Genomic DNA, 25292 nt, shown 5'->3' on the forward strand with positions numbered 1-25292 from the left:
TCTCCAGTTTCCTCCCACAGTCCAAAAACATACAGGTTTGGGGATTAGGCAAATTAGACACTCTAAATTAACCGTAGGTGTGAGTGTAAGAGTGGATGGTTGTTTGTCTCTACGTGGATGGAAGGATGAACTCACAGTGATCTACTTGTCCTGTGTCAGCAAACGTCTGGTGGGTATTTGTTCCTCTTTAGGACCGTATGAGACCAATACTTATTAATCCGGTCCTAATGAGGCACAACTAGCACTTTGTAAAAGGTTAACGCGTGTTAACGCATGACACGTTTCCATGACGACTGACCGGAAAAAGACGTGCATGTTTACGTGCTGCGACACCGGAGTCCAGGCACCGTTTACCAGTTAGCTCCGTTAGCTGAATTAGCGCCGTTAGCACACCTACAGTGGAACTGGAGCGGTCTGTTTATTAAACGAAAAGAGCAGCGTTACAAATAACCAGCGTACCTGTGTAACTGCGTATGTGTGCCTCTGTTTTTTAAAGTTTAGCGTTCCTTTACAGACTAATTTTAACAATCCGGAGTCACGGAAACATGACGTCACGCGTGTCTTTTTCCGGTCAGTAGTCATGGAAAAGCGTCGTGCATTAACGTTGACGTTGATGTCAGCTTTAAATCAACTAAAATCTATCTATAGCAGTCTTTATCAAATGTTTTTGATAGTAGCACCTAGAAAATATTATCACCAACGTTAAAATACAGTGGTATAAATAGGGAGAGCAAAGGACTTTTCACAGGAGGCAGATTGATTCCCGATAAGCTAATATGCTCTCCTATCCTCCTCCTCCTACTCTAATTATTATAATTTAATTTATGTTTTTGTATGTTTTGTTTCATTCCCTATGCACTCCTCCAAGTACCACCAGAGGAAGCTCGCGTTCCACTGCTGGTACACGTACCTCATTTTGAGAACAAAGGATAAACACGTCGCTCCTTCCTCCTCCAGCTGTTCATGACGCCCCCTGCAGGAAACGGTTACACACTACAAAGAACATGGCTGCCGCGGTCGGGATGAGGACGTGGATCTGTCCGAGCAAAGGAGTTTTGTATCCGTGGGGAGGGCTCATCATCTGTGTTATGTTCCTCAACACCATACACGCGGCTCTTGCAGCTCCAGAAAGGGGCCTGTGGAGAATCACAGTAGAAAATGTGAGTATGTTCCTGATCAAATCTGACCTGCTGGACAGCCACAGCACCGGCGAGCTAATGCTAGCTGCGTTAGCTTTGTTATGCTAGCTCGCTATCAGCTGACAGTCGTGTCAACTGTCCTGCGTGAGTTCGGCTTTGTTTCCTTAATATTGATAGGAATTATAGGACAGAAAAAAAAACCTGCTTTGTTAAAACTGCGCCCAGTGGAATATGTGTATTAATGTAATTTCCAAAAACCTGAATCATGACATGAAAACACTAGAGATGGGACGATACCACTTGTCCTACCGATATCACTAATTTAGTAATTTAGAGTATCTACCGATACCGTTATTCGACCGATAGAGTCATTTTAGACCATTTATGAACGATAACTATGTTATCAACACATTTGTGCCAGTCATTCTCCAACTATGTCTCTATATTGTTATTGTTCTCGTAAAAATAAGAAATAAACAGCCCAAACATGATTAGGCTTAAATTATGATTATTAATATTATTTAATTACATTTTTACAGTCTGTGCATAGTGAAGCATGTGTTAGACTTGCTTTTTGGATTGTCTCTGATTTTACATTTTTATCTGTCCAATATCCTATCCATTGATTTTAACCAGTATTGGACCGATATTGGCCGATACCGAATCCCATCCCTAGAAAACAAACCATGAAAGATTATTTACAATCATGTTATTCACTCATGTAGACTGGACTCCCAGACTGGACCCAAGAACGAATTAGAAAGCCTCGATTAATAATTTAAATAGTGAGAAGTCTCGGGTGTCCTGGTGGCCCTGTTCTGATGTGTTCTGTTAGGTGCACGCAGAGGCAGAGTGAAACCTGGTGAGGTCATTTGTCAGACATTGAAACTAAAACTGAACAATCAATCATTTATTGTATAATGGTTTTTAAAACTATTTAAAAAGACAAACCAAGCTGCCTTTCTCAAAACATAGCTCATACATGTTGGAAAGACTTCATATCTTTAAGTTAAGTAAAGTGAACTTTGACCCATATCTTCTCACAATTGGATATGTTCCCCATATTGTTCAGCCCGACACTGAACTCAGACACACAGACAGACAGACAGAAATGCACCCATGGATAGTATTTAAGTTTCCATTTCACCTGATCCAAACGTCCTTGAGCCTTTCCCTCTTTGCTAAAACACAGTAATAGCTCAGCCTAATTGGGATTGAACTCAAGACACATCCTAACCACTGAGCCTCCATCACACCCAAACAGTCCCATCAGTCCAATTGTATCTTTTTTTAATAAAAAAAAAGATGGACTCCAACTCATAAACCTTGTTTACAATTCCCACAGATTTCCAGGCCACTGCTGTTAAGGAAATCCATGTATAACGACACTGATATTGAACTAAAAGGTAAGATGATGTGGAAAATATGCCCATGATCTATTGCGAGAAGGTGATGTCCCATGTGCTGAATATCTTTTTTGTTGTTGTTGTTTAGTTGTTTCTTTTGGCTGTCCGGAGGAAATGACCTTCACAATTCACTGGTTTTTAAAATACTACCCCTGTCACAATGAATTCACTAATATAGAGGTGAGAACAAAGGCAATGTGGCACATCTGGCTAGACTTGGACTTTTGTGAATGCTGATTTGTGGCCGTCATGTCCTGCAGGAAATGTATGAGAGAACGCCTTTGAGTCGTGGAGAGAGCCTGGATCCAAATCCCCTTGGACAAGGAGAGTACATTGAACATGTGTACAGTCCCATGAAGTGTAACAGTGTAATGCGCTCTTTCCCAATGCTCAAAGTAGGTTTGTTTCATTACTCTAGTCTCACATGTGTGATCTATTACCATCGTTCTTTATCACAATATCCAGTAATGTGTTTTTCAGAAAGCCAAGGCGGAACCGCGTCAAGTTGTTCCACCTGTCGATGGCAAAGTGCAGGTAAGAAAACAAAAGATGCTCTGTTGTACATAGTATTCAATGAATTTTTTGTAAAGTCATAAACAGTGTGTTATTATTCGTGATACTGCAGGATCCAAATTATATCAGGTGGATTACTGAAGAAGAAGACAGCAGCAGCACCGCGAAGAACAGCAGTGTGAAAATCAGAGACAATGTCATAGCCACCACATGGAAGGACGGGCCTTACCTGCTGGTTGTCAAGTTTCTGCCCAATAAACAGGAGGTTAACTGGAATTTGACAGGTGAGAGTTTTTAAGTCGTAATAGTGTCATAAGCACCTGTGTTTGTTATCACCCTGACTTGTTTTACTGTCTGGATTTTGCTTTCCAGTCACTGTCGTGATGAAAGGCAGCCACGGCTACATTTCCATCACAGAATGGCCTCTCATGATCGTAAGTGCTCACAGAATCTTGTCGAACAAAAGTCAGATTTTGAGAAATGATTTGATTGGATTTCTATCTAATCTTCCTTTTTGTTTTTATAGTTCTACATGGTGATGTGCATCATGTACATTCTATACGCCCTGCTGTGGTTCGTCTGGGCGGCGTGCTACTGGAAGGATCTGCTGAGGATCCAGTTCTGGATAGCGGGGGTCATATTCCTCGGGATGGTGGAGATGGCCGTCTTCTGCGCTGAATATGAAAACACCAATACCGTCGGCTCTGCTTGTGAGCGTGAACAAATCATCTCAAAAATGTTTGGGCCATTTTTATGATGTTTTTATGACAGTTTCTGTTGCCTTTAGCGTCAGGTTTGTTGATCTTTGCTGAGCTGGTCTCCGCCCTCAAGAGGACTTTGGCTCGTTTGCTGGTCATCATTGTCAGTCTTGGATATGGCATCGTGAAGTATGTCTGCACACAAAGATACGAGATACAATTTCGGTTATTTAAAAAAAGGCAACTAACATCATCCCCTTTTTGTTATAGGCCTCGACTGGGGACAGTCATGCACAGAGTGGTGGGACTCGGCGTGCTCTACTTTGCTTTTGCTAGCATCGAAGGTGTCCTGAGGATTACTGGGGTAAGTCGTTAGAAGTTAAGATTTGAATAGTATTATTTAATCTGACCAACAGTCATGAGAACTAAACAATACTAACATTTGAATTTAAGGAGAGGAATATAATGTAAATATATATATATATATATATATATATATATGTGTATGTGTGTGTGTGTGTGTGTGTGTGTGTGTGTGTGTATATATATATATATATAAACATCTCTGATTATGTCAGCACTTTTTCTTGAAAAGAGAGTTAATCAACAGTATCACGTTTCTGTGATATTTTTTTTTGTCATTGTGTTTGTAACTAAACTTAACGGTTTGTATTTTCCTTATTTTTTTGATGGGCAAAAAAAAGGGTAGAGACAATGGCTACGCTCTCATTACTGAAATTTCTCTGGCTGTGTTTGACTCCGGTGCCATCTGGTTCATATCCTACCTGTGTCCACTCGTCAGCAGCACCAATAATGACAAACGAGTCTGATTGTACTGATAGTGAATTGTACGATTGTTTGTTTTCCCCTCTTTGCACTTTGGTAAATGGTTCTTTATACTTTCCGTGCTGCCCCCTTTTTTCATGATCCATGCTCTCTGGGATTTTCCCCTCATCTGTCACCTCCTTGTGTCCTCTGGTCCTGCTCTGTCCTCCCCTCTAGGCGAAAGACTCTGACTTGGCCCTGCTGGCCAACATTCCTCTGGCTCTGCTTGACTCCTCTCTATGCTGGTGGATATCCTTTAGTGCACCTACAACCTTTTCCTTATGTGGTTTCTCTCTGCTCCTTGCCTCCTTCAACGCGTGCCCATGGTAGATCCAGGATCATTTGATCTGCACTCGTCTTATTCCCTTCCAAGATCTTTCACAGTGAAAGAAAAGTTAAAGTGCAAGTTTGCTTTGCAGTGGAAACCGCTTTGCATCAATCCTCCTAGTCTTTTGCTGAGTCGGATAACCACTGATTTTTCTTCTGGTTGGTGGTTTTCCTGCCGTTGATATTTCCCATATTCTTCTTTCCAGCATTTTGCTATGTTGCTATTAATGGACTATTCTGGTCTTGAATGGGCAATAGTGATTGCATGCTCAACCACAACCCTTTTAGAAGTGTTCCTGTTCAAACAGCAAGCAGAAAATAGTTTCTGACCTTTTAATTAAGTAGCATCTGAATGCACCTGCATCTATAGATCCATCCATCCATCTTCTACCACTTGATCCTCCACATGAGGGTCACACGGGGGGAGCTGTGCCAATCTCAGCTGACATGGACAGTTTGCATCTATAGATGAAATCTTATGAATACATTGCATTTATTTACAATGTTAGTTACATTTACAATCTGTAAGCATATTTATATTATTAACATGTGCTTCCATCTCCTAGTAAAAGGTGCAGACTCAGCTGAGTCAACAGAGTGCTACGTTTTGCAGTTTCAGGAGAAAACAGTTGTATGAATTGGCAGATGGATCCCACTAAAGTTTCTGCTTGTTTGACACGTTATAGTAGGAAAAGCACAGGTGTCACCGATCACACTATATCCAATGTCTGCCACATGTTTTCCTTGACTGCCACTAACATCTTTGTCAGCCTGGCACAAACCATCAAGACCCTGAAGCTAAGGAGAAACCCTGTCAAGTTGTCCCTGTACAGACACTTTACAAACACACTGCTGTTTGCTGTGATTGGTAAGTGACACCCAACTGCACAATTTAACTATACATCACACTCTGTACACACACACAGAAGAGTGTCTATAAATAACAGCGTTTTTCGTTTCCTCCAGCTTCCATCGTTTTCATGGGTTGGACAGCAAAAAAATTTCGCCTTGCAGACTGCCAGTCTGTGAGTATAATTTAGCATGTTCATAAAACAAAAGAAATAGTACAATTTAAAGGTTTGTGTGTCATTAATAATCGTGTGTTTGTCTACAGGATTGGATTGAGCTGTGGGTGGAAGATGCTTTCTGGAGGTTCTTGTTCTCCATCGTCCTGCTCGTCATCATGTTCTTATGGAGGCCGTCTGCCAACAACCAAAGGCAAGACATGTATTAAGGACTGTTAAGTTTAACATTTTCCTCTCTGGCACTTAATGAATAATGAATCAGTTAACTCACTGTCTGCAGGTACGCTTTTACACCTCTCATCGATGACTCTGACGATGAGGAGATCGAGGAGTTCGTCGCCTCGACAAACATTGGTACGATTTACGTTGTAAAAATGTTCTACCTTTATCCAAAACACTGCTAATATTTGTGTTGGTTAATCACCTTTCTTGTTTGTTTGTTTTTTAATCCACAGCTGATGGTATTAAATTGAGAGCAAGTAAAAGTGAGTCAAATGGCACAGCGAGGCTCATAGATACAAACCCAGTACGTAACACAACTGCACACCTTTGTTTCTCAAAAGCGAGTATATGACGGTAGTTGCATGTGCACCGTCTTTCAGCAGATGGCAGTGTTTTCTTTCTTTCTTTGTTGCTAAATGTTGTTTCTGCTTGTCCAGGAGGAGGACTTGAAGTGGGTGGAGGATAACATTCCCACCTCCCTTACCGACGTGTAAGCATCATGTCACATTGATTTTTTTATATTAACCTGCTAATTTTGTTGAATAAGACATGTGATTTTAATGTGTTATTTCTTTTGTCCTCACAGAGCTTTACCAGTCCTGCTTGACTCAGATGAGGTAGGAATTACATTGGTGTGTAATCAGCAAAACGGGATTCACACACAACATGTTACTTTAGCCAGAGTCAGTTATAGCTCACTTTTTTCACCCAGCTCCTAAATGTGCTGTAGTGTTGAGAAGAGTTTTATTTGTTATCCAATCACATGTTTTTTTCTTTATTTCCTTCTATCAGCTGGAGAGGATGCTCAAGTTTTATATAGTGTTTAGCATGACATCATGCCCTAATTAATGAATTTAAGACTGCTTTTACAAGAGTTTCTTTCTTAAAATAAGGGCATAACAGCCGGAGCCAGTTTTCAGTCACGCCATTGAGAAATGAACAGCTCGTTTTTGTCTTTATTTCTATATGAAACGGTAAAATACAGTAAACTGGACGTCATCTTTTGGTTGCAAGACAAAATCCCATTTTTGAGGCCTTAAGACCATACCAGCTGTCAATCACAGTGGTGTCCACTCGTATGTGCTATTTCCCTTCATAATTTTGAATCTGTTATCTCATAAGGAAAATGTTTACTGATGTTATAAATCAAATGAGAATTAGGCTTATTTTTATTTGACTTCCATTCAGAGTTGCCCTCTGGTGGCTAACCAACGTCTTGGACGTCCATATTAAAGCACAGTCTATGTCGGGGGTGTCAAACTCATTACCCTCAAAGGGCCAGATAACTGTCATACAGAATAAATGTAACCAAATATAATGTAAACTAAAGGTAACATATTGCTAAATAACTGTATTTATGACTTATTCAAGTTACAAATATGATGCATTATAGATGTAACCCGGTCCGCGATGGTGTTTCTTGACAAACTAACAGTTTTAAAAGTCTGTATCTGGTCTTTCACTGCCACACGTTTTTGGTTGTGGCTTTCGTGAACACATTCTGCTGCGATCACAGTCTCAATCTTAATTTCACTCGTCGCATGATGCATATACAATGATACACTGCGATCTAGTGGAGGGATGCCTTCACTTTGCAGGTAACACAATCGCTGTGCATTGTGTGAAATGCCGCCTTAAAGCAGCATAGACCTATTTTAACACAGATTTTTAAGACCAATTAATCACTCAAGGGCCACATAAAATGACGTGACGGGCCAAATCTGGCCCCCGGGCCTTGAGTTTGACACACGTGGTCTATGTAGTAACAAAAAATCACTTTTTTTTTCTGGTTTCCCTGTCTAAATTTCCTACTTTTGCATATTTCTCCTCAGGAAATCATGACAACGAAATACGAGATGTCGAAGCTGGAGTGAGGTAAAAATGTGCATGTGGTGGCTGGAGAACACAGCAGAAGTCCCTCTGAAGACTCTGCACCAGGGTTTTTCTCCAAGATTTCCAGTCGGGTGACGTTAAGCTTTCCACAGGATCCTCCAGAATGTGTGCTCCTCTGCAAGGTGGTGCAGGTCACAGTTTAGGAAGACCCCTGTTCATTTCCTCAACTTCTTCTACAAGAAAAAGACTTGTCATTTCACATCGACCAGTTCACACATTATTTTTCTGATTCGATCACTTGTGAGGCTTTCTTTCCAAAGAGAACGTTTCATATTTTTTTAAATTGCTCTATTTGCTGTATTTATTTCTATTATTCTGATTGTGAATTTAATTTATCTGAGAAGTATGGACCACATGTATGCATGTACTGTACTTTCAAATGTACACGCACATCCTTTATTTGGGGGGTATATATATTATTATTGGTTGTTTTGAAGAACAATTTCCTATGGGGGAAAACAATTAAAAGGCATTTTCCCCACTTAACACTAAGAATTGTTTATTTAAGCTAATTCTGTAGCCAGATGAGAAAGACTGTTGATTAATGTCTTAATTACATAAAGTTAGAGTTGCAGAAATTCACTCGGATGCTCACATGCACTTTGAAGATCTTAGCTGTGCCTACATGTATTCGTTGTGCGAGGTCGTCCGTGCAGGAAGCGTAAAAGTTGCTGTCCCGTGTGGATTGAAACTACCTGATGTTGTCAGTGTTGGTGTGTATGTGTGTGAGATGAATTTATAAACTGGAGAGTTGTACAATTTGAATTGAGAATCGGGGTTTGCCGTCATGTTGTGAATCTACTGTATGTGTGTGTGTGTTTGGGGATCTGGTTTTGTGTCTTCTAAAATAAGGGGCAATATACTGTACGTTTGTACGTTGACATGATAGAGCGATGTGATTTTGTTATTATTTATTTGTTTTTTTCAAGTGTACTTACAAGTTGTTGAGGTGCGTGTTTACATGGTGTGATTCCATTATTATTATTATTATTTTAATAACCTGGATCCTGAACAGTCTCACAATGTTTTATTTCTTTAAAGTGTTTTCTTTCTTTGCCAATGAAATCGTTGTGTTGGTTTCAGAGACACTCTAGTAACAGTCATGGTTTTAAAGTCTTAATAAGTTTTTTTTGTTGTTGGAACACTGACATTGTCTTCTAAGTAAATGTAACGGCAGGTCATCTGTACATGTCATCCCATGTTATGATAACACAGTAGAAGAAAAAAAAGTGGTTAGCACAAGCTAATCATATGAATGGGTTTATACTGTCACTTTCTTTTGGTTGGAAAATTGGAATAATTGTGTTTACAATGGCAGGCTGTCCCTCTGTTATATAAAGCTGCAGACACCTGCAGAGGACCTTTGATTATTTGTACAGATGGGTTGTGGCTCATTCCTGTTATTTCATAATTCCAGAGGTGGAGCAGTGTCTGGATAATTTTACTTTTCTACTTTTCACGAGTGTCATGAAGAACTGGGTTGAAACCTTTTTTGTAACCGATGGTTCTCGGTTTTTTTTTTTTTTTTTTCTTCCTTCTCTGGAAGTTTGTACACTCTAAAAGAATTATGAAATAAATCCGGGAGAATGTTTGTTTCCTGGTTTATTATTTCCAGTATTGGCAATAAAAGAAAAAAAAACTACACTGCACATTTTACTCTCGATTCCATGTCTGGTTTTTAAGCTGTCTTGCAAATATGAGATTTGAGTGGTTGGATCTGCTGAATGAATGAATGAATGGGCTATTGTGAGGGGGAAATTGTGATGAATAATGAAAATCAGAAAGCCTTTGAACAACGCCCAGACGTTTATTTTCAAGACAGAAGCCCTCAGTGAATAAACTACTCGAATAACATTTGGAGTGAGTGAGATGGTGGGTTACATGTGTCCTTGGGCGAGACAGTTAATGTTGCTCCTGATGGCTGTGCCAGCAGTGTGTGAATAGACATGAAAGATGTGTAATAGATGGCAAAACTAGTGTAAAGCAGCTTTGAGTGGTTATCACAGCAGCTTTTTCAGTTTAAAGGTGCATTATATAATAAATCTAAAGCAACTGGCCATAAAATCCTCCTAATATGTCACAGAGACTCAGGAATAATGTTCATATGACATACTGAACTCACTAAAAACAATAGTACAGCCAAAATATTTTGCAGACTGCAAATCATGTTTATGTTTTGAAATCATGTTTTGGCATGTGGCGCCACCTACGGCCGTCTATCAATCATTGCAGTCAGTAGAGTCTCAGCTGCCGAGCAACCACGGGTTGCCAGTTACGTCAGAAAACGAAACCTAAAAGACCTCGGTATTTTGAATTTGAATGTAGTAACTGTATTTGGCCACATTCTTACATGTGGTACCTTTAATAGTGAACAACAGTTACCATATTGTGTGTGTGAGCTACAACATTACTTCATATCATGTTTTGTCAATAAAACACCACTTTTACAGTTTGTGCCTATCTATCTATAGAGCAAGTTGTGTCTGTGACGGGCATATCTCGCTGACCGTAATTTTAGCTCATTTATCGAGCTACACCAGGCAGGCAGCGGCTCATCAGCAGCAGCTGTGCTGTCTGTAGCGGGGAGGTGGAGTGAAGAGGCTGTCCTCATGGTGGGTGAGACATTTTCACACGGTTCACCGCAGAACATGGTGTTATACTGAAACGACGAGGTGTCCATTCACCAATACTCGAGCACATATTTATTTTTGCATTAGCATGCTACTACTTTGCGGCAAACTTGGCAAACCCAGCTGCAAGCTAGCGACCACTGGCGTGGCTGACGGTCACAAAACAGCTAGCTACGCTAATGCTAATCGAAAATGAAAACATTTGCGTTGTGCCTAATAAGGTTGCACAATGTTTGTATTATGTTAGCATTACCATAACTGGAAAATCTTCTTCAGCTCCTCCCACTATAGGAATACATACTTTCTACGGGGCACTGCACTAGTCCTTAGTCCCTAGTTTACACCTGCTACACAGAGAACAACGAGTTAAAATGCAGATTTACATGCATGAAATCCCAAACTAGCAGGATCTATTTGTGGAGACAAACAGTAAAAAGTGTCTCATTTTGGGGAACTCTACGTGGAGCTCATTTCTACATCTAAACAACCAGTTTTGGCTTAAATTATTATGTGCTTCTATCTGAAAGTAAAAACGGACTGCATTTAAGTGTACAATACTTGTCTCAAACATAAAAATGTCATCATTACAGCCTGTAATCCACATTAGAGGCCGTAATGATGACTTTTCAAAGTCGAAAAAGTAAAGGAGACCTTCACTGTGTTCTTGCACCTCTGGATCTCCTCCAAACATTGATCCAACATGAAAGACGATCCACTGGCGACCTCACTCCTCTCCTGCACAATCAAAGCACAGCGAAATTCCTCTACATCGCCTCTCGCTCTGGCTGAACACAGCAGCAACAACACACTTGTACAATGTTTGTACAAATTTTAATGGTGGCCGATACAATTCAAAGTCTCACTTCAGTGTGATATACGGTTTTTAGTGTTTGAATAGATACATTCAGGAGATGCAACTGCTTAAACTGAAGCTCAATATTTTCACTGCCCTTGGAATGTCAAGAATTTTTGATGTTTCCTCCTATTTTTTTTTTTTTCTTTGCACATGCCTTTTGCTGGTGACGTGATCAGGAGCTTTGAAGTGCGGCTACAAACACACATTAACAAGGCACAGGAAACCTTTCATTCATAAAGGGGTCGGCGGTTTTTGCGAGACAAATTATAAGATTCGTACTTGAGTTACTGCACCGTGTCTTCATGTGTTTCCTCTGTGTCGTGTCCACCCACTGGTGATGAAAAGACAGCAGTGCAGTCATGTTCCTGTGTCTCCGACATAAAAACCAGCACAAACCACACGCTGGCTTCCCCTCAAGGCTCTCACTCTATTATTTTTTTTGTTTCTTTTTTATCATTTCCCTCCAAATGGCTTGTATTATGCAGCTCAGTGCTCTTTAATCGTCTCTGGCAATATCCTTGTGCCTGAGAATGGATGAAACATGTGAACATCAAACAGCCTCAAAACAAAGGCTGCAATGTGAGAGTGCTCCTGGTCTGGTTACTGAAGGGGAAATAAGGCCCGCCATTAAGGCACGTTGTCATTTTCAAAGCAATACGTGCCGTCAGGGCATGTGTTTTGATTCTCACCCATCCGCTCCCTCCTGAACACATGAAGCTCTTCTGGCCCCTTTTATTGCAATCTAAACCCCTGAATGGAGCCCAGCCACGGAGTGAAGGGAGTTAAGAGAACATGTGGTGAAAGTTAGTTGCTCTTTTATTTTTTTTTTCCCGTAACTAATAGACACACTTAGATGTGACTTCAAAATGTGACAGCTAGTTCCTTGTATTCAAGTGAAACTGAAATACTGCGGAACTGCTTTTCTGCTTCAAATTGAATTCCCTGTGAGCCTCTGGATCGAGAAGTTAGATTACAAAAGGCATGCGTCGCTCTCCAAAAATGGATCCACTCAATCACAGAACTATTTATAGGCACGAAGTGGTTATTTATCAGTGTTTTGATCATTAAAATTCACTCTATGTAGATGTAAAACGAGAGGAGGAACTGCCACGGGAACATTTAACAGCGCACTGTTCAGCATCAAGCGAGGTAGTTCTAACAAATGCTGAAACGCTGGACTGGCTTTATTGGAGTTGAATTAAAATTCCAGATAAATTATGTGGTGTGCTTTGGCAAGCTTGTCAAATCATCTATGATTTAGAGTGTAATAAGGCTACTTTTGTGTAACATACATGATGATTTAAAAAAAATATATAATGACTGGTGCCTTAAACAAAGCAAGCTAGTACAAAATATACACTATATAATTGAAGATATGTGGCACACAGTATGTTACGATGCAAAAACCAAGCGACAATATTTCCAATAAATTAGAGCCACAGGAGCACTAATGTCTTCTCAGGTTTTACCATCAACGCCACAGCCTGACCCTGAGCTTCTCAGACACAACCTACATAAAAAATTACCAACATAAAAGCAACAAAAATAAAACAGAAATAAGTACTGATTCCTCACAGACCCATTCATTATGCTCGCAAACTACTTTTCATGCATTCTGACTCACGCAGTCAAGCATAATCGGTCAGAGCTCATACTGACATAAGCATCTATCATGTGTTTTTATCTTTTTTGCCGTAAGTTGTTACATTCGTAAAATAGCCGTTTAATATTGACGTGTGTTTCCTCACTGTTATGGTACTTTAGCCAATGTCGCGTGGTGTGGGTGGAGAAAACTCTTTCTTGTTCGCCTTCCTTCACCTTTTCAAGCATCTTTCAAACCTCAGAAGTTGTAAGGCGAGACCAGAATGTGCACCCTGGCCACGTGCTTGGCCTGAAAGGTGCGCTCGCTGTACTCGGACATGTCCACGTCGATGCCGATCTCCTGCGGCCCGCGCAGCTGCTGGACCAGGATCAGCTCGCCAGTCTGCCGGTCTGAACGCTGCATGACGAAGATGCCGCGGGAGTTCCCGCCCACTATGCCGAAGCGCAGGCTGTCGGGGCCCGTGCGCCCGGGGGCCGTCGCGGTCGCCATGCGGAACAGCGTGGCAGGAGTCTGCAGGTTAGACGGCAGAGACAGGTAGTGGAAGGACACGGTCTTGGGGGCTGTGTGGCAGGAGCGGCTGTCCATGGGACAGGGGTTTCTCTCACATTGACTACAAGACAGAAATGCAGCAGTTAGTGAGCAGTGATAAATATTGTTGTTTTACATTGACATATCTATCTACAAAGCAAGTTGTGTCTGTGTCTGTCTGTGTGTCTGTGACAGGCATATCTCGCAGACCGTTAGTCGGATCACCTTAAGACTTTGGATATGGGTTGAGCATGGCCCGATGGTGTGCATCCTTGATTTTCTATTTTTTTGGAGGAATTTAATTTTCACCGATTTATCACACTGCACTTTCGCTGATTTATCACACTACACCAGGCAGGCAGCGGCTCATCAGCAGCAGCTGCGGTGTCTGGAGCGGGGAGGTGAGAGGGAAGAGGCTGTCCTCACTGTGGGTGAGACATTTTCACACGGTTCACCGCAGAACATGGTGTTGTACTGAAACTACGAGGTGTCCATTCACCAATACTTGAGAACATATTTATTTTTGCATTAGCATGCTATTACTTTGCGCCTAACTTGGCAAACCCGTTTCCAAAGGTAAGCTAGCGAGGCTATGATTAGCATTAGCGTAGGGCTAACATAATACAAACACTGTGCAACCTCATAAGGCACAACGCAATTTTTAAAATTTTGGATTAGCATTAGCGTAGCTAGCTGTTGTGACTGTCAGCCACGCCAGTTTATGTGGCTGACAGTCACCTTTACCTTTATGTTCCTTAGCATGCATCCTTATTATAAAACCTGCTCTATTGAAACAACTAACCCACGAAAACGCTTACATTTAAGATTTACACTACCATTCAAAAGTTTGCTGTCACCTATACAATTTTTTTTGTTAGATTAGAGGAATAAAAAACCAGCAAAACTGTTTTAGCTGTGCTAACATAATTACACAAGGGTTTTCAAGGGTTTTCTAATCATCCAATAGCCTTCAAACACGATTAGCAAACACAATGTACCATTAGAACACTGGAAATGGGCCTCTATACACCTATGTACATATTCCATTAAAAACCAGACGTTTGCAGCTATAATAGTCGTTTACCACATTAACAATGTATAGAGTGTATTTCTGATTCATTTAATGTTATATTCATCCTTCATAAATAAGGACATTTCTAAGTGACCTCAAACTGATCTGAGAGGAGCAGGTTTATTTAACAACCAGTTACCAAGTACTGACACCAAGTTTCACCAAATTCCAAATGGAATAGGATGTCTAGATCATTTGTTTGAGTAGTTTCTATGAATATGGCAATCAAAACACAAGGTCATAGTTGTTTCCCACTCCTTTCAGACACAGAACAATGGGGATATTCTCTTTCTGTTTCAATTAGAGCAGATCTCTTCATTTTTGTTGTGATGTCGCAAAAACATGTTTTCCTTACAGTACGTCATTTGGATATTCTCTCGCTGTTGTTTGTGTGCTTTGCTTTCTTTCTCATTTGTCCGAAAAGTAACGTGAGTCACACTCTCGCAACTGTAAACTGTAAAGTGTGTTTTCAGTTGTCATGTAATGGTGGCCGTTCGAGTTACACAATCGGTCTCTCCCTGTGGGAAAGTGCTCGTAACTACGTCTTTTGTCATTAAACAGGAGTGACACACACACTGGTAACATACAGAACATAATCAAACAGCCTGGAGAGTCAGGTCAGGGCATTTTCTGTTAATGTAAACAAAGTTATGCAAAGACAAGTAATGATACAATTAATATTTGAGCTTTATTCCTTTATTTTTCTGTGTTCATACTGTGTTTGATAGATGCAGTCACTGCCTGTTGGCATCATAATAACTGTTGTCACTGTTGTGTTAAAAGATGGATGAGTGCGGGTGAAGTTCCTCCATTAAAGTGAGTTATTTGTGCAGAAATCTCATTTGCTGAGATCTTTCCCCTGCATCATCTGTCATGTCTTTTAATTTCATGCAGATGTAAGCAGATGTGTGCGTATTCGCTAACACCTGTGAGTGCGCTTACTTGTGAAAAGCATTAGTAAGCGGTATGGAACTGGGACACAGCTCCTGGCTTACTCGATTTCCTGCTTTCTCCCTTGTTACAAGTGTTTTCCTAAACATTTATCCATTCGCTTTTCTGGCACTGGGGCTGTGTTTCACCACAGTGATGGTTCACTAGAGGCAGACAGAGCTTTGTTTCATGTCTTTTAATGAGGTAGCTTACTGTTGTCGGGCAAACGGCGGACGACGTGGAAGTTGATGTGATGTCTCCAAACATTTTGGCCCCCAGGGGGACTTTGGTGACGTTTGGCCGAGCGTACGTGTACTTTGTCACGAGTGATTTATATCTGGGGTAATGCTGTTGTTATTGTTATCATTTCTATTCATTCTGATAATGCTGCAGTCATGAAAGCAAAGATGCAGTGACACTGAATTCTATGAATGCGTGGGCAAGAATTTCAAACAGTTAAACCAGTTACAAACATTTTAACCAGATTGTCCGAGCCACTTAATTTGAAGGTAAAACAGAAAGTGAGAGCTCCCAACATGTTTATAATAATAATCTATCACTGCACTGGGATACGGTGAACACACAACAACAGCAGCAGGTCAACCGGTCAGGAGGCTGTGACAGATGTCTACAACAATTTAAAGTGTGGTTTCATTGGCAGCCCCTAAGTTTCACCTCTGAAAACGTTCAGTTCACTTGGCCATTAGGGATGTGTTGCTGTGTTGATGGATCGCAGCAGTTGCCATGGCGATCTTAATGTTATTTCTACCAATAGCAATAAGCAGCAGTTTGCTGGAGAGACCGGCTGCGGCTGTAACACCGTGTACATGTGCAGAACTTTCATTTGAAATAGTTTAAAAGTCGATGACAGCTCTCTGCTGAGACGTGAGGGGGTGTTTTTTTTTTGTTGTTTTTTTTTCTTTCACTGACAGAACAAGTGACGAAAGAAAACAAACACGGTCGCGCGGCGCTGTGTCCACTTACAAAGGAGACGTCTTGACATAGCTGATGTCGCCATTCGATCGGGGACACTCTGGGTTGACGCACTGAAAGCCTCCCCCCGTGTTGACACAAGTTGTCCCTTGGCTACAGTTGTGCTGCTGGCTTAAACACTCGTCCACATCTGGAGGACAAAACAGCAGTGGCATGAGAATGAGAAGCAGGGAGAGAGAGACTTGCCAGACTGACTCTGTGCTTCCTGGTTACCACAGTCAGAGCAGGGGGTGCTGTGCAGTGATTGTTTATTTGGCTTTTTTTTTTTTCTTTTTTCTTTTAAGTTTAGTCTCCCACAAATGCCTCATGTCCTAAAGATTCATTCTGGGAAAAGATGAGGTCATTCATTCCACTGGCAAGCCCTGTAAGCTTCAGGGGTGCGAATGGAAGTGGTAGCAAAGCTGACAGATACCTCAGAAACTTCTGCAGCTAAAAAAAGGGCTCCACAGTTTTTCCCTAAATCACAGGTATTCTGGTATTTCTCTCTGGATCTACATACCCAGCGAGATCTGGAACGTGCATGTGAATGAGCCTTTGTCCTCTGCTGTCACTCACCCTCACAGTTCCGTCCGTCGGAGAGCAACTTGTAGCCGCTGGGGCAAGAACAGTGGTACGAGCCTGGGACGTTGACACACTCGTGGATGCAGAGTTTCCCTCCTTGGTCGAGCCGGTACACCTCACACTCGTTCACATCTGCAAGGAGGCAACGAACTATATGAAAACAGTATCTCTGCTTTATTGTTTGGGTTGTAGGTTGTGATGGTTTTACATTTTCTTAACGGTCTCACTTTAAAATGTTACTCAACACCTTGAAAACAACAGAACTGGGGACCTAAATGCTAATCAGCTCATTAACCTCTCCAGAGGATTATTTTGTTTGTCACAGACTGGCTCTGCAGATTTACACCCATTTGTAACCATTTCAATACAGGAGTAAAAGACTTGTGTATTTCAGCATTGAAATACAAAATGATGTTCGATTCACACTAGAGCTGCAACTAACCATTATTTTCGTAATTAAGATTAACCGTTTGGTCCATAAAATGTCAGAAAATGTAAAAAAAAAAACATTGATCAGTGTTTGTCAAACCTGAAAATGACAATGTTCTCGAATGTCTTGTTTTGTCCACAAACCAAAATTCAGTTTTAATGATTTCTTTGTTATGTGGAGCAAAGAAACAAAGAAAATATTCACATTTAAGAAGCTAAAACAACCAGAAATTTGGTTTTAATAATGAAAAAAGATTATTAACCAATTTATTGTTTCAGCTCTAATTCACACCATTGTCATACAACGATGATTAAGCCTCAGTCAGCTCCACACGACTCTCACTCGCGGGGTTTAGATCTCATGCCACCGAACGACATTGCGCTAGTAAAGCGAGGCGGCTGCAAACAGCTTGGAATTTGACTAAAACTGAGAGAAGCGGCCATGAAAAGTGACAGAAGTGAATGCAACTGCTCAAAACAATGAAGCTGCTGGTGTATACACCCAAATGCTCCCTCAGTCAGGTGCGATAGAACCGCTTGAGCAAAGCTACAAACAGAGCACACATTATACCAATAATATTTCATGGAGACCAAACAGAGGCAGAATAACAACATCAGCAACAATCAATAAAAAGTAATGCACTGCAGTTTTTAAGCTCCTATAACAGCTACATTACATTTGTACACCAGACAAAACCAAAAGCAGACTCTGCGCCCAGGGGATGAATTCAGTAACACATGATTCGAGCTCACCCTGACAGATGCTGTTGTCAGAGGTACCACTCATGTGGAAGCCTGCATCGCAGCTGCAGTGCTGGGCTCGGTTCACTTGAGCACAGCGAGGTCTTCGGCTGAATGCGGGGTCGTTCATAACGCTCCACTCAGGTGGCGCTGCAGCGAGGGGGGGAGGAAATGTTAAGGTTTAAAGACTTGAGTTAGTTTGACTTGGAGCAGAACACGTTGTACTGGAGACGTCGTTCTCTGGTTAGCGCTGACCTGTGTGGGTTTGGTGCTGGCAGTGTGAGCCGCTCCAGCTCTGAGGGCAGGTGCATTTGTACTGGTTAACGCCCTCCACGCAGGTGCCTCCGTTTTGGCAGGGATTACTTGCACACTCACTGACATCTGCGGATGAAAGAGGTCATTCGATCCGCTGTGTCAGTGAAATATTTAAGATAAAATATGTGTTCTAAAACCGCAATCATTGATCGGAAGAGTTTGCAAAGTGAGCCACAACTATTTGGCCCTGTTCAGACAACCGGATTTGACCCAGATTATTTTTGAAAAGAAAATTTTGTCATGAAAATAATGAAAAACCTGACATTTCTTGAGAAGAACAAGTGTAATTTCAACAATAAAATGCCTAAATTGACCATTTACACATGTGCATTACAACCTAGAGATCACAGTGGATCTACAAAACATTTAGTCACAGGTATCTGGGACTGAAATATATAGTATTTGGATTCTATTCATAAAGAGACATTTTCACAAATTCATCCTGTGGGCCGGATTTGACCCCCTGGTGGGCCAGTTCTGGCCCGTGGGCTTCATGTTTGACACCTAGCTGAAAACATGTCAGTCGTTCTAAAAGGACACCAAAAAGAGAAGTTAACACGGAAACACTTTGGAAAGACGATGAGAGATAGTGAATAAACTACCTCGGGTTTCAGGGAAAAGCAGAAACTTGTGACGCTGGTGAAGAAATACAGGGGGGGAAATGAGAGAGTCTCTGTGAGTCTTTCATTTCTACCATCCATCCATGAAGGCAGGGATGAGCCCATCCAGTCTGATAAATGACACTTAAGAATTAGAAGCTGGTACTGTCATTATGGGCACAGCGATGCCCTTTGAGTCATACCACATGTGGGGAAAAGTTCTTTTCAGGAAATCTAAAGAGCTATCATTATTAATGCATCACTCAATAAAACCCATCTGCATCTTCAAAGTCGCTGGTGTGAGCGTACATGCACTTGTGCCACTGCATATTTTTTACTTTAATTTTCTACAGTTGTAAAACACATTTAGAAACATTGTTTTGAACTCGTGTTCCTGTCAGCAAAAACAAACTGTGCTGGAAGTTCCATTCTCCGAACACCTTTTCAATAAATTAGCATTTCGGATTTACTAGGAACACACTCTCTGTGGTCTGTGTTTTGAAACGTGCAATATGCAAATATTATTCTTCATTTTAGTTTCATTGACTGATCTGGGGCACGGATAATTCGTAATTAGCCAATAAAATGATAGGCCTGTTTCGAACCAAATATAAAATATCACAGTATCTAAGCCGTTGACAGATCTCTGGCAGCTTTACGGTCGTTCCGTCTGTCAGTGTAATGAAACAAGCGGATAAATAGTGCATCACATGCTATGATCTTTGTTTCTGTAGTCACTTCTGAGAATCGTGCAGATGTCCTCTGCCGTGCGGCGCTGAAGTCATGGCACAACCAGTCCCTTTAATAATCATTTGGCTTCCCCTGTGGCCGCCACACAGCCATAACATGAAAAAGCCCACTTGACTCCACTAAATATTTTGAAACTTATCTTAACTTCAGGGGTTTCACAGTCTGTCAGTGGTGCTTTTTAAGCACGGCTAAATTTAGACGTCTCACACACCGGCCTGGAAAACACGAACAGGGTTAACACTGTGTGGAGCCGGACCTTCTCGTGTTGGTTTACCCATGAATGTCAATAAACATACGTGCACATGTTGAACTTGGGGAGTTTTTGGATGAGTGCCACCAGTGCAGGCTGACTGGACTATCAATAGCGTGCCTGGCATAGTTGTGTGCTATCAGACCGTGGTTTGGGTATAATGTCTGGGCCTGAGCCTGTCCAGTGGGACTGCTGTAAAAGAGAGGGAGGGTGTTATCTTACAGTAGCCCGACAATTGCTGTTGATGAGGGGGGCAGAAAAGTGGAGGGGAAAGCTCCCCACGGTGGAATGCAGTACAGGTGTTTTCCTGTGTTCGGAGACATTTAATGCCTTTTTAACGAGGGCTTCATTCAGAAGCTGCAGCCCCTCAAAAGAATGGCTCTTTTCTTTTGAATGTTATCTGTGTATACGTGCGTACGTGGTTCTATGTGCTGTGAGAACACATTTTGATTCAGGACTTTTGACTTTGTGAGGACACTTTCACATGGTTAAGTCCGATTTGTGTTTAGGGTCAGGCAATGCACTCTGTATGACTAAAGAGAGAGATGTGTGTACTTGTAGTTGTTGCTTCTTTTGGACCTTTTCTGAACACTCACCTAATGAGGCAGAACCTTGTTTCTGAGGAACTGGTCACGTTTAGGGCTAGAATTTGAATTCTGGTTAGGTTCAAGTTAGAACTGGTTGTGTTCAGGGAAAGGGTTTTTCAGAAGCAAATGGTTCCAGGTAGAACCTCAGCCCTTGTAGAAGGACACTTTAAGAACCCTTCTTTCTAAGAGTGTATAGTCTCAGCAAGGATTTGGTTTCATGAAGGACAGCCCTTGTAACCGTAAGGTCACTAGTTCAAATCCTAAGACAAGTCCAGGGCTGGGGGTGCTCCTGAGCAAGGTACACAATCCCTCATTGGTCATCCAGGTGCAGATAAGTGCTGCCCACACTGCTCCTGTGTTTGTGTGTTCACAATAAAACTAATTTTAATTCTAATCACAGTCAAGAAAAACATTTTACTCATCCTGTCTCTCTGTCTCTTTCTTCAGAAACACACACAAATAACCTTTTTAGGACTCGCATCGACTTGGCCAACCTAACCAATATCTAACCTTCTCCCTAACCCGGAGAAAGGGTTTTTCAAGGGTTCTTGGTAACACTAATGGTCCCTGCAAGAGGCATTTTGATCCAGAGAACCCTTTAAAACACCTTTCCTGGATAAAAGGTTTTAAAAGGGTTCTTGATGGAACCCTCCAAAAGGGTTCCAGGTGGAACCTTTATAAAAAGGTTCGACCTAAAGCCAAATAGGGTTCTCCTATGAGGACAAGCAGAAGAACCTTATATGGTTCTACTTAGCACTTTTATTTCTAAGAGTGTAGCCAAGTCAAGTCAAGTCAACTTTATTTCTAGAGCACAATTAAAAACAACCAAGGTTGACGAAAGTGTTTTACAGAGTTAAAGGCAAAGGAACATAAAAGTTATGAAATATACAAAAGTAAAACAAGAAAATAGTAACATAATAAAATGGTAAAAAGGTCAAATCTAGATGGAAGCGTCCGGGTAGAGGTGAGTCTTTAAGAGTGATATAAAAGGTTCAATGGTGGGGCCAGATTTCCATAAGTAACTCTAATAAAGAACTAATAAAATACTGTATTTTTGATTCAGATTCTAATACTGTAGCTGAAATGACACAAAAAACACCAATCCTATGCCAACACGGAAAAGAGGATCTGAAGCAGGCATCACGAGCAGCAGCAGCAGGATTTGGGATTATTGTATCTTGTTCAGTCAACCATAAAGACTCACCTTTACAGATGGCACTGATACCAGTCCAGGTGCCATTGTCCTGGCAAGCTCGTGTCGCGGAACCAACAAGATGGTAGCCCTGCAAGCAAGTGAAATGGACCTCGTGTCCGACAAAATACTTGGAGCCAAACTTGGTGCCATGAGCCGGGGCCTCCAGGGAGGGGCAGGTGGTGGAAGCTGTGGGAGAGAGGCAGACAACATGACAGGAAGGCTGGTCACATGTGGTCGAGGCTTCCTGACATCCTCTGGCATTCTCTGCCTGAGGATATACATGTGCATAAGTCACTGAGCAGAGAAGAGAAGAGGCCTCATGTGGAAGGGATGCTTCAGTGAGCAGAGGTCAGTGAGAATTGCACCAACAGCCAAACGCTGTAGTGTGGTGCATGTAATTATATTCTGGAATATTGGGAATCAATTACATTTCTGCTGTTTGTGTTTCCTCCTCCTTGGTGGATTGCGAGAACACATTTCACATTTTTAAGTTAAAACAGCATATTTCAGACACTGTGTTGTAGGTTTTTCCATTACTACACCTCAATCAGGTCCATTTGTAACATAACAGCAGCCAAGTTTGTCTAATAGTGCCATTTTCTAATCTAACCAAGACCAGGTTTCATCACAGAAATTGTATGTTCTGTGTGCATTGAGTATTAGTGAGTGGAAAGAATCTATCAGAATCAAAATTCAATGCAGATTTGATTTGATCCCAATCTGAACATTTAAAGCAGGTGGTGATGATTTTGCTGGTATTTCTTTTTTTTCTTATTTTGTTGGACCTTAACTGCTGCAAATGTAAAATATCAGCTTCTCTCCATCTCGCCAAGTCCTCTCCACAAAGTTATGGACTGGACCGGTCCATCACTAACAAATTGGCCTCAGCGTACACTGCCAAACAACACAATTCCACAAATCCACTTCCCCTGTCAAGTACACAGCTGTGTAACTGAGATGGCCCTGTGCTGTTGGATGAATGCGTAATCCCATAATACAAGAAGCCATATCTGGCTCTCTACTGCCACTGGTTGACAGAGAGAGAAAAAAAAACCGTTTGAACGTCGACTTCAAACAATCAAGAGTTGCTAAAAAATCTGTATATTCAATACCTTCTTGGAATCTTGTGTTGACTTTGCGGGGCCACTGAATTACTGAACAGAACCTCAGTCATGAATCTGCGGCTAAATAATGCATTACAGATTAAATGATGCTCTATACTCTGAAGCTAAGGTTTTTCCACCTGAACTACAGGTTCAGTAAGTCTGAAAAATTGTGTTTTGCATGAGCCATGAGCTGGATGACATGTGATGACCAAGTGTAGTGCATGCATGTTGTTAGCAGCTTCTTTTTTTTTTTTAACTCACTGGCCGACTGGTCTGACTGAGGCAACTTGGAGACGGAGTTCTGCAGCGTCGCCAGCTTCGACTTCATGATCCTGAGCCCCTCCGTGAACCGCATCTCCTGGCCTTTCAGGAACTTCTCCATCTGACGTAGCACCCCAACCACCTGGTGCTTGTCCATGCACGTCTGTGGCTAAGCGAACACACACATATAAAGAAACGGTTGTGAACGCAGCAGAGTACAGAAATAAAGGTGACATCAGTCAAAATGGTTATAAACATAAAACACGAGCGGTCAATAAACATTTATGTGCAGCTGTGGAGCATGATGTCACTGAAAGTGAGTCCATCTCATTAGCAGGCACTTAAGGCTACACCTACTATATTTAACACCATCAAAGCATATTAGTGTCACGTGTTTATTGCCTTTACATGACTCAGTAACTCATCTTATTTTATTTTTTTTCTTACTTTGACCTATCAAACCTCACTGCACTCACATTTGAAATATTACAAGACCTATCGTCTTTCTTCTTCTCCTCTCTCTCACGCCTCTCTTTAACTTCACTTGACTCCACTTGTAGACACAGCTGGACAAAAGCTGTCTGGCAGAAGCCAGTGTTGTATATTTGTATGACGGGTAGGAAGGCATACACTCAGTGGACGATCCTCTGTGGGGCAGACTGAAAACAGCATGGGTGCCACTGGTAGTTACTTGAGGGGGAGAAAGTGCCTCTAATCCTTTCAGCAGGGTTTATTAATCATATGCTCATTTGAACACTTTCACTGTGTGCATCATACCTTAAATTCCTGGACTGGCGATTTGAGGGCTTATTTTTTTTCTCCAGAAACAACAAATAATTTCACTACATTTCACTGTGTTGCTTTGACCTATAGGAAAAGGGGCAATGCCACCAACTGGAAAAACATGATATGGTCAGATTTTACTTTGTTTATCTATGGACTGTGGTCACAAACCATGCAATAAATGATACATGGGTCCATTATGACAACAGGTGATATATACATTCTTGCTGATATGATGGGGTATGACTATTAATGGAAAATAATAATAATAATAATAATAATTGCACAAAATTGCAAAGTTTTCCAGATGTGAGTGGAAAACAGTCAAAGTCGTTGATATAAGTTCATGTAAAATAAAAAATAATAATAGGCTTGTGTTACCTGGACGGCAGCATGTCCACACTGGATAGCTGTCAAACACAGCAAAAACAAACACCTGTGTCGAAAAGACAGCGTCATCTCTCTGAGTCCAGCACTGATGCGTTTCACTGATGAACTTCTCCAAAGTTTAGAAAAAAAGGCTTCTCCTCTCTTTCTTTCTTTCTTTCTTTTTTTTTTGGTCTTCAATAAAATCCAAAGGAAGAGTTGCCTCTTGTAAACGCGAGTCCTCTGACTTTAAGACGCTGACGCTCCTCAGGTGTCTGACACACAAAAGATGCGCTCCTGTCTCTGGGACCTGCGCTATATTGGAAAGATTCTGCAGCCTCTGCATGCGCTCTGCGCTCTGCGCACGACACCGAGCTTCCCTGCAGCAAGAATCCCTCCCACCGAGAAGAACCCAAACACTTCACAGTGCTTCTTTCTCTCTGCTGGGGAAAAAAAAACACTTTCACATGAAACAAAGTCAGTTAAGACGAAATTCAGTGTCAAATAATTATAAATGTACATGGAATGGAAGTTAATTTCCTTCAACTCAATTAACCATGTTTTGACCAATTTATGCGTAATACATCTACAGATCGGTTATACTGCACAATTCAATGCTGCAATACATAGATTAAGATTAAGACCCTTTATTGAGCCCCACTGGATATATTCGAGTATTGTAGTACCTC

General features: G+C 41.4%; 2 protein-coding genes across 2 annotated transcripts; one reads left to right on the forward strand and one right to left on the reverse strand.

The window, feature by feature from the left end:
* Positions 1-1004: 1004 nt before the first annotated feature.
* tmem87b (transmembrane protein 87B) lies at positions 1005-9414 on the forward strand (the record flags this gene model as incomplete). Its single annotated transcript, XM_083897554.1, is given in 20 exon segments — positions 1005-1160; positions 2485-2545; positions 2634-2725; positions 2806-2940; positions 3026-3079; positions 3171-3342; positions 3431-3492; positions 3585-3768; positions 3846-3945; positions 4027-4120; positions 4759-4831; positions 4834-4840; positions 5679-5776; positions 5875-5933; positions 6023-6135; positions 6214-6287; positions 6389-6459; positions 6593-6645; positions 6742-6772; positions 7988-9414. Coding segments are annotated over 20 exon segments (1731 nt in total). The 3' UTR covers positions 8030-9414.
* Positions 9415-11502: 2088 nt separating this feature from the next.
* fbln7 (fibulin 7) lies at positions 11503-24696 on the reverse strand (the record flags this gene model as incomplete). The annotated part of the gene is made up of 8 exons (XM_083897260.1): positions 11503-13747; positions 16652-16790; positions 17216-17353; positions 18404-18541; positions 18647-18772; positions 22097-22273; positions 23455-23617; positions 24619-24696. 8 exons carry the CDS (start codon positions 24694-24696, stop codon positions 13375-13377), a joined length of 1332 nt encoding a protein of 443 aa, XP_083753386.1. The 3' UTR covers positions 11503-13374.
* Between the last annotated feature and the right edge of the window lie 596 nt (positions 24697-25292).

Source organism: Microchirus variegatus (assembly GCF_963457635.1).
Source record: "Microchirus variegatus genome assembly, chromosome: 11".
In the NCBI taxonomy this organism is placed as follows: domain Eukaryota; kingdom Metazoa; phylum Chordata; class Actinopteri; order Pleuronectiformes; family Soleidae; genus Microchirus; species Microchirus variegatus.